Source organism: Ambystoma mexicanum, chromosome 2q (genome assembly GCF_040938575.1).
Source record: "Ambystoma mexicanum isolate Mex_15411 chromosome 2q, UKY_AmexF1_1, whole genome shotgun sequence".
Classification (NCBI taxonomy): Eukaryota; Metazoa; Chordata; class Amphibia; order Caudata; family Ambystomatidae; genus Ambystoma; species Ambystoma mexicanum.
The window spans coordinates 1,010,059,862-1,010,075,176 of NC_090924.1; the positions used below are offsets into that span (position 1 = coordinate 1,010,059,862).

The 15,315-nt window shown below is 42.3% G+C and overlaps 1 protein-coding gene across 1 annotated transcript in view; it reads right to left on the bottom strand.

The window, feature by feature from the left end:
• LOC138569907 (macrophage mannose receptor 1-like) overlaps nt 1–15,315 on the bottom strand; it is a 1,155,048-nt gene that overhangs the window by 308,741 nt on the left and 830,992 nt on the right. Inside the window, exon 23 of the mRNA XM_069648336.1 lies at nt 5,365–5,467. Coding sequence (XP_069504437.1) covers nt 5,365–5,467 — 103 coding nt within the window. The remainder of the gene's footprint in view (nt 1–5,364; nt 5,468–15,315) is intronic.

The window sequence follows — 15,315 nt, forward strand, 5'->3', positions numbered from 1 at the left end:
GTAGTATCACCTTCTAATATTGCTACACTAATGGCCAAAATGGATGCCCTATTGTCTTTGTGCACTAAACTGATGGAGAACCAACTTGAGCACAAGCGTACAGAAGCAAAAGTGGTGGATGTAATACTAGCAACCAATTCGGACCTCCTATTGGCTGTACAACCAGCTCACATCATGGCTAATTCCATCTTCACCATGGTCAACACAGCTGCAAATATCCAGCGGATGGGCAAAGATGGAAAAGCAAATGCACATTTAGTCCATTATATTTCGGACAGCACCAGAATGACTCTCTACAGCTTAATGCGGAAACGGAGTAGGAGACTATTGAGGTATTATGCAATGAAATTTCATTGATGAGGAGCTCTCGCAGGAAAAGGCCTAAACGTAGGAAATGTCTACTAATGAAAAAATCCTCATTACCTCTCAAACGAATTGAATTTTTGAACGATAAATTGAGCACTAGGGTACTGGATGTTCCTGAACCGAGAGCTATTCCTTCTATTCGGACAGTAACTATTGTTACCCAGAATCAGGGTAATGGTTCAAGTAGACAAGTTGAACTTAGGGGCCCTCTGGACAAATGGGTGGGTAAACATACAAATGGGGCTCCCAGGCTGCACGCTAAAAAGAAGGATCTTCGTAAAGGTACAAGAGAAGATTGTGATGTAAGGATCCACCTCGATCCATTGACACCACTGTCTTCATTGTCCAAGCAGAGGCACTCACAAGAAATAATGTTCGTGCGGGAACCCCAAGCAATCTTCATCCTGCCTCTAGCATGTATGCAAACATGCGCCTGGGAAACATGGTAAAGCTGGAAGAAGTTGCCCCAACGTTGGACAGTCGCTTCCTAAATAGATTGTGGGTGCTCTTGCTATGGAAAAATGTCCCTTGGCTTAGTGCTATCAAGAGTAGTGATATATGTTGCATAGAGGTCCTGAGATTGGACAGTGAGGACTATTGGGCACTGATTCAACTGGCTTCCTTGGCAACAGTCTCTCTACTGTGCTCATGTGCAAGTTCTTTGCAATCAATGGGCCGGGTGATGACTCACTGCTTTGATAATTTGTCCACCCTCCAAGTTGGACCCCAATATCAGCACTCTCCCCTGTATTATCAAGTACTTTACAAAGAACAAAGGGTTATGGAAACATATTGATAATCTACTCAATTAAATTCTATTAAAATGCTGTGTTGGAACACGCAAGGTTTTCGTTCATAAAAACCTCGGAGTTCTTCTTTTGTACAAGTGCGTGATGTAATTATGTTACAAGAAGAATGGGCGGTTAAAGCTGTGACAATAGATGGCTATAGCGTTCCGTCAAGACAAGCTATGCGTAGAACTCAAGGTTGCCCCTCATGAGGGCTTATCATTGGAGTACATTCTTATATAAGCCTGTCTCCTTTTATGCCTGAATTTGATTCCCCTTATGTATTGTCAGCAACAATCAGTATCCATTCAAGTAATACTTATATATTGATCCTTAATATTTATTCCCTCCCTGGAAGGACTTGTGTAAAGGAGATCTTAAGTACACTTTAGAGGATGCTGTGCTGCTGGTACGATAAACATCCTGGGGGAAAATTAATCATAGGCAGTGATTTAAACACACCTCATTTGTATGAATGGCTTGTCTCTTCTTATAAAGATGCTGATTCTGTGTTTCTTAATAACTATTAGCCGGTTCGTCAGGGCAGAGACTTTTCCTGGGCCTTGTTTATGAACATATTTGATCTTCTTTGGCTACTTTGCAAGCATGATAACGAGAAATGGCTGCCCTCCACTAGGACCAATGGCACAAGGTTTTCCTGTTTGGATTATGTTTTTTGGGATAGAGTAACAGTGGGGGATTGTAGTAATATTCTTATGACCTTTACCCTGATTAGTGACCATGGTATACTGACTTGGACTCTTACACTTTCAAAACTGTTAAAGATCCGTAAAAACCCAGAATCAGGTTGTCGTTAATGGCCAGGACAATCGCATTATTTGCTGTAAAAAGAACATTTTTAAGATCAGTGCCTTTGTACAGCTTAATGGCAATGCCATTCTTGATTGCCTAGAAATGAATCACTGGAATTTGCAGTGTTGTATGGTTAAGATAAATCACCAACTTAAACTCCAATGGAGGCAGCAAAGAATAGGCTAATTTCATACTAACTGTTTCGATCCACTTTTCCAAAAGGCAAAGAGTGCTCTCAGGAAGCAACAGTCTGAAATAGACAAGTCCACTGGTTATACAGATCTGGAAAAAAGGCAATGAAAGATTCTTGCCCAAACTAGATATATCGAAATTGGTTTAAAGTCCATACATTCTCCTTAAGAACTGCGAATTGGAAACTCTTCTCTGAAATATTAAGAAATAATGATGATAAAAAAATGTTTGGTCCATGTCGTGAAGATTTATAAATATAAATGTCAAAGCAGATCTGAATCCAATTGGTGCCTCTGAATGGCACATGGCCATTAGGAAGCTCAATTACAGTCTCAACAATTATCATGTGTCTGACTCTCTCTGGATGAAAATTAATTGCCTATTAAATCATTAAACAATTTCTGTGCCCCTGGCACAGATCTGTTATCTAACACTTTTCTCAAGGTGAATCCTTTAAATTGGGCTACAGTACAGTTCTCGACCGAATATTGAAAAAGCCTTGAACGAGGGCGTTATCCCGAACTCTTGGAGACGATCGATTTTGATCCCGGTCCATAAGAAGGGTGACAGGGCAGATCCCTTGAACTACCGCCTGTTGGCAATGCTGGACGCAAGCCACAAGATTTTCTCAAATATCTAATTGAAGAAACTTGAGAAATTAGTGACAGCATCACGTTTGTTGTCACCGTGTCAGACTGGTTTTCGTAAGGGACAGCACCCTGCACAACATTAGTGTGCTCCAATATGCAATTGCTGACTGCAAAAGTACCCCAAATAGAAGGCTTTATATGTTTTTATTGATTTTATTATGTCTTTCAACTCAGTATCTCATCTTCTGTTCTGGCAGAAACTGCATCAGTGGGGCATTGACCAATCCTTATTGTATTTTATTACTCTCCTGCACTCAGATACTACTGTGGTGGTTCGTATGAACCAAGAGGGACTTATAACCACAGAGATACCAGTAAATATGGGCGTGAAACAGGAATGCGTCCTTGCCCCTTTATTATACAACTTATATGGAAGTGACATGCGTAAGGCGATTCACACTGTTCGTAATTTCCACTGTGTATAGGTTCTAAGTTGACACCATTGCTCAGCTATGCAGATGATACAGTGTTGCTGGAGCTCACCCCAATTGGGCTGCAGCGTTCTGTAACTGCTGTTGCTAAGTATGCTAGTGATAATTACTTAAAAATAAATTCTCAGAAGACAGAAATGTTAGTAATTGGTGAGTGATCCAGGAAAACCGGATTTACTTGGTCTGTGAATGGTTCAACATAGGAAATTGTAGATCGATATGTGTATTTGGGCTTCCCTATTTGGGATTCCCCAATGCCAGAACTACATTAGGATGCTATTTCTTTTAAAATATTGAATAAATGGTATTCCTTCAAAAAATGTATCTTCCTCAAGGGTGGTAACAACATCAAAGGACAAATTGCTCTTATTTGAAGAGCATTGTTCCAGGAATCCTCTTTGGACTGGCGGTCCTTCCTGAATGCCTGATGGTTTGGATGGATAAATTAGAAGGCAAGATTTTGAGATTTTTCTTGGGGGTTCCACAATCAATGCCAGTGGAGGCACTGCAATGCAAACTGGGTGTCCAATCAATAAAGTCACGTTGGTTAACACAACAATGCATGCTATATATTACGATTGTCCTAGTCTCGGAAGAATCGAATATGCTATTTAGCAATTTCGATTTTTCCAACATGCAAGTTTGTAAAAATGGTATTCATATTACAACTTCACAAAACAACATTGGCACATCTGCCTGATGTGAACCTTTGCTATTCTCAGATTTTTTATTTATCTGCAATTGAATATTCTTTCAACATTAGAGCATACTGGGAGATGGACGAAACTACCTAGAGATAAGAGAATTTGACACCTGTGCCAACTGGCTGTTGAATCAGCGCATCACTTGTTGACACAATGGGCCACATTACGAGTTTGGCGGCAGCCATGCACTTATTAAGGGCATGGCTGCCTCCAAACTCGGGTCCGGGTCAGTGGTCCCTGAATGGGGAAATACCAGGCCATTCCACTTAGAAGGGTCCGGTATTTCCTCATTCAAGGAACCCGGACCCGGACCATCCCCATTCCCATTTGAGCCCCCATAGGGCTCAATGGGAACGGGGAGGGAGCTAATACCGGGCCCGTTAATAATGGGCCCGTTGTTAGCTCCTTGGTCCCCTGCGGGACCCGCAAAGGACGTCTGGTCTGATCAGACATCTAGAGTGGGTCCCGCAAGGGAACCTTGTAATAGGGCGGAATGGTTTTCCACCAGGGTCATAATGAGGCCCAATGACCAGCGATGCATGTTTATTACGTAAAGGGCTATTCTAACTTCATAGCTGGTGCGCCTCAAATAGGGGGCAACCAGTTGTGGAGAAATCTTCTGGGTGCAGAATCGGTGGTCATAACAGCTGCTGCATTTTATATTTGGAGAGTAGCCCTTCATTTAATTAACAATGAGGTGGTCTTGTAATTTATTAGATTTTTGATAATTGTACGTTGATTGTGATGCAATTGTAAGTCTTTTATAACTATGTACGATTTTGATAACTTGCCATTGGTTTGCTCTTGTTTATTATTGTATCTGACTATTGTATTGTGTATTAGGTTTGCAATTTAACCAATAAACACACAAAACAATTGAGACATGCTGCTTATAAATCAAGTGACTGAAGGCATACTTGGTATTTGATATTTGTATTGCACCAGAAGCTTGTTTATAGCTGCAGCACTGCAATACAGTCATTCTCTTTCTGGCTGCACTGATAGCACAGTGGTAGCTCAAAGGGATCCCAGTGGTATGTGTTTTGGGCAGGAAGGGCAGGCAGTGAGTGAAAACATCCACAGGGACTAGCATGGCCATCGGCTGCCTATGGGTGGACAAATAACCACACAACACTCACAGTCCGTATGTCCCTCATCTCCTATCTTCACTTCTCCGGGAAATAGTTTTGGCTTATAGGCAGCACTTACAGTGCCACCTAACAGCTAAAACTAGAAATGATATAGCAAGAATCAACTCGCATTGTAGGGGTACTTTAGCAGATTACTCTCGCTCCACACATCAAGGGCATCTCTGAGTGAATCTATGCTACACAAAACAACTTAACACAGGTTGGCCAAACTTATCCTGCACGTTTAATTCAATGAATAAACACATTTGTGTAACAAACAATACACTTACGTTTGTCTAGTTGGCAAATGTAGGCTCTCTCTTTTTGACAGCCTTCGTCAATCCAAGTACCTGCGACTAAGGTGTTTCCAGTTTGAATGGATACACAATCACCCTAAGTGGAGAAGAAAATATATGTTAACTGTTTCTGCATAGTTAATGTATATTTTATCAGTCATTGAAGCTTCAAATCAATACATTATTGCATGTGACAGAAAAATACATTAATGTTCATTCACTTTTATAACTAATTGAGCTATTCTTTCCACAGAAAAAATAAAGCAATTTAAGAATGGTTTGCACAGCCACTCCTCGACATTGCTTGCACAGATTGACACTGCACTGCATTTACCATAGCTCATTGTAGCCTGCTTCCATTTAAGAGTGGACACAGAATCTATTACGTGGAAGGTCATGTACACCCAACATCCCCATGAGTGTGCAGATTCAGCACTGTCACCCACCACATCCTGTGTGATACAGTGAAGGGTTAAACAAGGCAAGGAGCTGTGAAGCATTTAGCTCCTGCTTGTATCAGCTCTCAGCAGTCGTGCATTTTGCATGCTCACGCGGCCCCAAATAACACACGTCGTGCGGGGTTGAGTGTAACGGTACAACTGCTTTATTATTGCGTGCCTACAACAACTTGAGTCACCTGACCCGTGACAGCATGTGCGTGGCCTAGTCACCTGATGAAGGGAAGCGCACAATATTACATCATCCCCAAAATAATCTAGTCCTACCCCAGCTCTTCGATCCACCTCTGTGGCTGCCGAATGGTGCAGTCTGGTTTGCTTTCAGATCGATGATGGGTCATAGTTCCGACTTGTTCTCCATTAGGGATGACTTGTCCTTCTGCTTCCGACTCTTCTTCGTCCCAGGTGTATCTGGACTCATCTCAGTCTCTGGTCTCTTTGTCACTCTCGTACATATTCACTATTGGATGGTTGTTCTTCATCTTCCTGAAGAACGAAGCGTTCCTGGTTATGCGCTTGTCTGATCGTTCACTGGTGATCATGGATCCCTTTACATCAATGATGGCTAGCGGTGACGGTTCAAAAGTGGTGTTCCTTTATGACGGGTCGTTTGTCTCACGATGACTCCGTCCCCCACCTGTAGATCTCCGGTCTGTGCCCGACGTCTGTATTCCACGTACTCCATCATTTTCTCTTTTGCTTCTTGATCCTTTCTCCATAATTCATTGTCTTCTAGGATAGGTTCGGTCAGAGGGGCCTCGTGAGGTACTCTGTTGCTCAGGGGCATCCAAAAATGAAATCAGCCGGCATACCCCAGTGGAGTCTTGGGGTGTGTTTCCATAGTTCCGTAACAGCTGACATAAAGACTGTTCCACTGGCATGTGGGTGATGTTTGGGATCCTGACTACTCTCTTGATGTTTGCCGTGAAACGTTCTACGGTCCCATTTGCCTGGGGCCACATGGGGGATTTTACGTTGTCGGAAGCCCACGTAGCTGGCGAAGTGTTGAAAGTCATTGCTGCTGAATGGCAGGCCATTGTCTGACTTCTTTCAGAACTCTGTAGGCTGAGAATATCCAGTCTAGTATTGGGATCACTGTTGTAGAGGCTGTTGTGGAATATTGTATTCATGCCAATGCAACCTATTGCACCCCTTTGCCAATGGGGGAAAGAAACTGACAAAAATGGAGGCATAACGCCCGTGCGCACCAAATCTGCAAAACTGCGCATGATTCATAAACCACAAAAGAGCTGCACGCCCTGCCACACACAGGCAAAGTTGGTGTAAAAACAGGAATCACTGTATCACCTGAAGAAAGGCCACAGAAGGGCTAAAATCCAAAAATGCCCTTAAAAATTCAGTCATTTTCCCAGAGAATTATTGAAAGGAAAGTGTGCTGAAATCATATATTCTCTAGGCAGTCATAGGAATCCAGGCTCCCTGCCGGACAGCTGCTTAAGGAAATTAGCTGTCAAACCCAGTTTATAGGTGTTTCTTTTTCTGGAAGAAATTGCAAAATGTGCATTTTTAAAGCATGTTTATGAAGGGCTTAATTCTTTTTAATGTCCAAATCCCTTATAAACTGTGCTTATTGTATAAGTGTTAAAGAAAATACTTTATTGTGAATCTTACAGTAACCCAGTGGAAGTAAGTGTTTAATTCTGTTTGGGCAGTGCCTCGCCACGGAAAGTTGACATCTCAGCTTGACACTCCCTTGAAAACAGGAAGCCTAATGGTTCCCGCATAATGACAACAAGGAGCACAATGAGGCCGCATTAGCCATGCGTCTTGGCTGACCCAAGGACAAAGGAAGGCTTGGACACCTATCCTCCTAAGAGGAGGGGCAGGATGTGGAGGAGGTTTCTCAGTGAACTTCAAAGGACTGCCCATTTGCTCACTTGGGAAGTAAAAAAAAAACGTGGCCTGGATTTTGAATGGAAATTACTTATTTTGCCTCAGAATTTATGACATTTAAATTGGCGGCCAAAATAAGAAGACAAGTGAAAAATACAATCATATAAATCTGAACTCATGCTAGACAGTTGAAGACTTGGTAGGAGTTCTTACTACATAAGGAAGCACAGATTCACCAAAACCCTGATTGTGGCAAAACTATTAATGGTGCAAATATGAGATTGTATACCCATGTTCCAGAGGTCATCGCCCAGATATGCATTGAATTAGAAATTATTAGTCTAAACTGTTATGTTTAAAATTGATAACATTCTATAGAATGAGAAAGACAGCTCGCACAGAGATGGGGATTGAATGTGAATATAGACAATCAAAATTGTCCAAATTTTTTAAGGTACTTAAAGTTAGAAATGTGCATTTGTGCAAAAGTTATGTTTTGGTAAAAATCAATGTAGGAGTTCCTAAATCCCATCGTAAAGATGACAGTTCTGTTCTGACTGCCAACCAAAACAAAGTACGTGCCTGCAGCAACTCACAGCCGTGGGGGGGTGTTTTGAAGTTCTTCCCACGCCATAAACTTTTTGATGGATAAATATAGGAGTTTCACTAAACATGGACACACTGCTTTCAGAACCCATCCAGTTTTCAACGCAGCACCTTGTTCCAGAACTCTTCATCTTGTAGCTGACTACAGACTTCTTTGAAGATCCAGATTTCTTTGCAGAATCCAGACTTTAGCATTGCTGAACTCTTGCTAGCTAGGCCCAATCTCAAATATCCCAAACTTAAAAGAATAATTCTGATTCAGCTTGGCTTGCTACCAACAAGGCTTGCCCGCTGAAACTTGCATCCTGCTATCTACCATGCCCAGTGACCAGAAGGGCCCATCCAAATCCAGTCTGAAGTGCAGTCCAAAATTGACCAGAATTGCGACGCTGATCCAATCCCTCCAGAGGTGCCCTGCTGCTGGTAGACCTGACCCGATCCAATGACCAGAGCTGAGGGTCCAATTTAATTACAAAGGACTGTAAGTATCAATAGGAAGACCAGTGACCCATAGTATATCTGCATTGTATTATCCCAATCTCAACCCATCCCATCTTTAAATTCAGAACCCAATAGTGTTAGAACCATTCTTGCGCTCCCTTCCTGATCTAAAGTGTGTATTGTTGTTTATATTATAGCTCATATGTGTTAGGACCTGTTTAGTGTTGCTTTCCTCAGAATTTCTCTCCATTAAAGCATTTTGCACCCTTTTGCATTATTTTACAAAGCAATTTTCACCTGTCAGTTTAAAAGCGTCATCTTTCAAAAATGGTTTTCTCTCTTGTTTGGGGAGGGAAGATTGCATTCAAACTCTAGACTTTGGGCCTCATCACGACTTGGGCGGCAACGGTAACGCTATTAGCGCGGGCGGTATTAGCCCTACTGCCGAACTCCCCGGCGCTAATAGCACCGGATGACGAGTTCGGCGGTAATGTAAGTCCCCATTCCCCACTGAGCCCATTCGGGAATGCCCCATTCCCCATTGGGCTGAATGGGGAATCTTCGCGCTAATACCGCTGGTGGATTTCCCGCCGGCAGTAATAGCGCAAATTTTCGGCGGATTTCCTCCCAGCTCAGAGCTGGGGCGAAATCCGCCAAAGCCCTGATTCGGCGGACCCTTAAATCCGGCGGTAATAGTGCTACCGCCGGATTTAAGGGTTACCGCAGAAGTCGTGATGAGGCCCATTGTCTTTCTTTCCTGAATACCTGCTGATTACTTACATCTGTGCTGGAATGCTCATTTGTATCTAAAAAAACTTTGTAGGGGGAATATTAACCTAAACGCTATCTGTTCACAAACCAAAACTGTTCTTTTTCCTGGGTTTTCTATTCTGCATCATTATAAGTGAATTAAATTGCTTGACTTATATTCTGAATTGTATTGTCACTGTTAGGTGATATACATATTTACCTTTATAAACTAGCCTGATTCCTGGTTCAGTGTGACCTGGGGGTATTCTGAGATGGGTGTGATATGAGGGGTATATCATTCAGAATATTGAACTTATAGACACAAATAAAATAAGTGTTTCATTGAGCACTACATGCTAGGCGAGACTTGGGTGTGTGCCGGATTGAAATCCTTAACACTGTGGAGGATATGATTTCTGCTACCGGGAATCTCGAATGTTCCTCAATGACTACTAGAATGTATTTTCCAGATAGTATTGGGCCAAATAAGTCTGTCGTGATCTCCTCCCACACTCCTTCCAGGATTGGTTTCATCCATAGTGGCTCTGGGAATGAGGGAGGATGTAGACTGAGACATATGTGGCATGCTTTGAGTGTGTCTTCGATGAGTTTGTCCATGCTGGGGAACCACACTTTTCTCCTGAGCATGCGTTTGGTGGATACTATGCCCCTGTGACTTTCATGCGCTACATTGACAGCTCTTTTGCGTAGGTAGGATGGTTATACAATTCTGTCTCCTTTCAGGATCACGGCCGATGGCGATACTGATAGTTCCTCTCTTGACCGAGCCAGTGTTTTCAAGAGGGTCATCGTCTATTTTGCCTTGGGCAATGTCTTCCATGGAGATTGCTTTCGGTACCCTTTGGTGAATGATGTAATTGATATATTCATCGGTTCTTTGAGGAGCACAAATCTGGCAGGGGATGGCAGGATAGCAAGTCGACTGGGTTATCTTCTTTACCGGGTTTATGTAGGATGGTGAATTTGTACTCCTGGAGAAGGAGTCCGCAATTTGCTATTCTGGGAGGCATTTGAGCAGAAGGTTTTCCATCGATGGTGATGAGGGCCTGGTGGTCCGTAATGATGGTAAATGGTTTGCCATATAGAAACAGGTGGAAAAGTTTACAGGCCCATACTTTCTCGGCTTGTGAGTAGTGTTCAGCTTTGGTGAGGCTTTTGCTGGAGTAAGATACAATCCTCTATTGGCGTGTTCGCTGCCTGAGTGTTGCGCCAAGATGGCACCTAGACCCATGGGGCTCACGGCCGCAATGACTTCCGTGTGCAGGTTGGGGTTGCAATCGGACATGCAGACAGCAACGGCAATGTCTTTCTTGATTCGGTTGAATGCTTGTTGGTGTAAGGCATTCCACTGGAACAGGTGGTCCTTTTTTGTCAGTGATCGTAATGGGACACTCATGGAGGCGAAATTTGGGAGATACCTCGTACAATAGTTTTCTAGTTCGAGAAAAGATTTGTGTGACGTTGGTGGGCCTTGGAGCTTCTGTCAGAGGTGGAATCTCTGTCCGGGTCCGGTTGAACGCCTTTTTCTGAGAAGATGCGGCTGAAGAATATGAGTGTCATTCTGTTGCAAGTGCATTTTTCATGTTAAGCATCAGGTTGGCATCATTTAGCACTTGGCATGGTCTCATGAGTGTTGGGTCAGGGTCTTCATGCAATTTAGATAAGAATGTTTTTGCTATAATTTATACAATAAGGTATGTGGTTAATCATTTTCTGGATTTCCTCTTGAAATTTCTCTGCCCAGAGGATATCCCAAAATGTAGTATTTTGTATCGAAATAAACCTAGATGTGTCCTGAAGGTTGTGATACATCGGGCATCTTTGTGCAGTTTTATCTGATGGTAACCTTTATTCAGGTCTAACTTGGAGAAGACTTTGGCTCCATTCAACAGGTGTATCATATCCATGATACCCGGGGATTGGTGATGTTCCCTCAGTATACCCTGGTTGGGCATGCGCATGTCGACACATAGTCGTATCTCTCCCTCTGGGCCATTTTTGGGCACAGGTACCACTGGAGAGAGCCACTGGGTAGTGCCTGACATAGGTTCAATGATGTCTACCTCTATGAGGCCAGGAGTTCCTTTTGAACCTGGTGTTGATTGTTGAAAGGTAGTGCTGTGCGACTGCTTTTATTGATTCACCTATGTGCAGTTGGATTCGGCATCCCTTCATCGGAGATGTTTGGGAAGCTGTTTTTCACTCTGTTCATTGGCAAGATGTATTTGTCTGCCATCACCTGATATAATATGTGGATGAGCCCCATTTGAATTGCAGGGCCAAAGCTTAGTATGAATCCGCTGGATGCCTCGGTGTCAAGAATGTGGATGAGAATCCGGTCTCGCTGTCTTTGTGGTGGCAGGTCGCTGCAAAGGCTCCTAGGCACGGAGTGGTTGTTTCACGCCATAGGTGTAAATGTCTACCTGGGCCCTTTTTAACTTAGGGACCTGAGTCAGTCTGCGATATTCTCGTTCAGGCATTATATTGACTGTCACCCCCGTCCTGCCTAAATTTGCATAAATGCTGTTTGTTTCAGATCTTCGTTAGCAGAGGTTATTTCTTCTTTTGGGTTCTCACATCACTTTTACGCTGATGACACACAGCTTTTCTCGCATTTCCATACTTCGGGGATAACATTTATCTTAAACTCAGTGCCTGTTTACTGGTTATCGAATCATGGATGTCAGATCACTTTTTAGTTCTTAATGCTGCAAAAACAGAGGTTATTTTCTTTCCATGTTCTTATATTTCTTCCTCTTGTTTACATTCTTCCATATCATTTCCTCAGGCTCAGTTACCCATTTCATCAGTGGCTCGTAACTTAGGTTTTTTCTTTGACTCAGATCTTTCTTTCGAGCATCATATTTCATTATCTAATCATTCCTGTCGTGTTCAACTGTATAACATCTGGAAGGACCGTACTTTTATGAATTCTGAAGCCACAAAGTTAGTGGTGTCTACTTTAATTTTTTCACAGCTCTTTTATTGTTCTTCTGCACTCTTTGGACTTCCCATATCTCATTTAACTCCATTAAAATCCGTTTTGAATGCCTTTGTTCATGCTCTTTGTTTGCTTGCGCCTTGTGATTCTATTTCTGCTTCCTTGGCTGAACTCAGATGGCTTTCTTTTCATCACCGTCTAAAATTGTACTTTAATGTTTAGTCTTTAAAGCTCTTTATGGTCTTGCTCCCCCCTATCTTTCTTCAGTTGTTTCCTTCTACCTTCCGTATCGCTCACTTTGTTCTGCATCTCATCATCTTCTTATAGTACCCTGTCCTCCCTGTATTCAGTCTCGTGTTCGTGCTTTCTCTCTCATAACACCCTTAAATTGATATTCACTTCCACTTTCTCTTTGCTGCTTATTCATCCTTTCGGGTCTCTCTATGATCCTACCTATTTTCATCTAGTAATTAGAGTTTTTGCAATTGTTGAAATATTCTGTGTTTTAAATATCAACTTCATTATTTGTACTGTTTTTGTTCTTATGTTCAGCGCTTTAGCGTAAGGAGCTATATAAAACTAAATAAAATACAAATACACATTTCATTATTTTATTCTTTGTAACATATTAACACATACATCAGGGAACGATTTGAGTAAATTACCAAGTGGTCAACATGCACTATTTTAGGGATTAATTATGTAATTACACAAGAAGTCACATTAGCATTTTTAAGTCCAAGAGATATAAAGGGTTGTGCCGTTAGGCCAAAGAAGTATGTTTTATGGAGCAGACACCCTGATTAGCACGGCTTTCAAGAATAAAGGGTAGATTGTTAAGATTACTTATAGAATTTTTATTTAGATAAAACATACCCATGGATGGGAAGGAAGGAACAATGAGTGCAAGCAAGATAGGAGCTGCAACAATTAGGGGGAAAAAACGGCAGAACAGTGATGGCTCTTTGCGAAAAATATATACAGATTAATTTGACAAACAAAGGCTTGTTTAATGGATGTTTATAGGCATTTAAGGATTGCAAATAGAAATAAGAAGGATTTCGCACACGTACAGAGCATGTTATGGATCGGCAGTACTTATGATGAGTGATTTATTAGACGGAGTGAAGAGGAGAACCTGGAGATGTGGAAATACAGGATATCATGCATGAGATTTGTAAAAACTTAGGGATATTAGGTTAGGGTTTGCCATGGTATGGTGATAAAGATGGGGGCGCGACATACATACCCACATATACACACATACCCTGAACATATATATATCCCCTCACAATAGTTGTGACACATCCCTTTAGGTGGCACTTATGGAATAGATGGAGAATGTGCCTCCATTGAAAGGCACACCACGTTTTGCTTCCAACATGCTTGCCGGTCTAGTTTATTTCCAACATTGCCACCGCCGGGTTGCGTTTAGCCATTTCGCACCCCGTGTTCGGCACGTTGCAACCAAATTGCTATCTCGCCTTTGTGTTAGATACTAGTATTCTGTGATTTTGTTCAACACGCGAGCTGCCTTTTCTCACTTCTGTCTCTCTTGCTTTCTCTCCCTTTGCTGTTCCCGCAAGGCGCTTCTCGAGCTTTCCTGGCTCTCTGCGGTTCCGGCCGCGGTTCTCTCGCCTCCTAGTCTCCCTTCTCCCTCTGGCTTCACATGTTGTTGTGGCTGCGGTCGCTTCTGCTTTTCTGTTGCCACCGGGAGCTCCCTTTGTGGATGTGGCAGTGCTTCCTTATTATCTCTGCCTTCTACACTGCCCTTGGCTCTTACTACTCTCTGTAGCCTGGTTTCTCTCTCTTCTATAGAGTTTCCTGCTGCTCGTTCTCTCCCTTTGTGGACTGGCCATCAGTCCAACAAAGCATTGCTTCCTGGTGCCTTATCAGGGCAGCTTTCCTTATTGGGGGGAATTTCTCAGTTGGAACTGTGCATCAGATTCTACTTCATCTCAAGACACAGACATGGCTCTCCAGCTACGGTATATTAATACTGGTCCACCAGAAATCTTTGATCAAGCAAGCCACACGCAATTCTACTCCAGTTCACTCCATCAAACAGGGTTATTTTCTGCCTCAAAAGGCTTTTTCCCCTTCATGCCGTCTTTGGAAAAGTGGCCACTAGCCCTCCATTTCCAGTAGGCAGGCATAGTGGCTTCCCTACGAGGGAGACTATACCTCTACCACAAGAAAAAAGGCTCCCAGAGGAGAGGAAGAAGAAAGGGAGTTCAGACGAGCTCCAGCGGAATAGGTGAGGACGAAGAAGTATTATCTGATGTTAGTGTCGAACCTAGTGAAGTTGACAATAGCAAACAATATTCCCACAATGCAAGTATAGCATCAAGTTCAGCAATAGTAACCCATGGCCTGCTAGACACAACATAAGAGAACATAAAGTGCATACCATTTTTGCAGTATATTTGGAGATTTTCTTTAAATTATAGGGTAGGGGTCACAAGATACAAAAAGACTCACAATAATATGCAATTGTGAGGGTCAAGATTGAGGGCTTATGAGGAAAAACACAAAAAGAGAACTTCTACCAGTGCACAGAACACTGTATGGGAGTAAGTAACAAGAACATTATTTTAGCTATATATATATATATATATATGTGTTTATGTAAACATGTTGATTCGTGTTGCAGGAAAAAAGGTGTCATTTTTGGAGCACAGGAGGAATTATTTATATGGCCTTAGTGCAGTATAGTGAAAAAATTCGAAGCACCATTATAAGAAAAGGTAAGTACTAGGGGATGAAAGAGGGAAATGAATAAAGAGAGAAATGTAGGTACTGAATACAAGAAATGTGTAGATCTCTTCATTAATTCTTATTACAGGAAAGAGGAACCAGGTGAGTCCAAGTGAA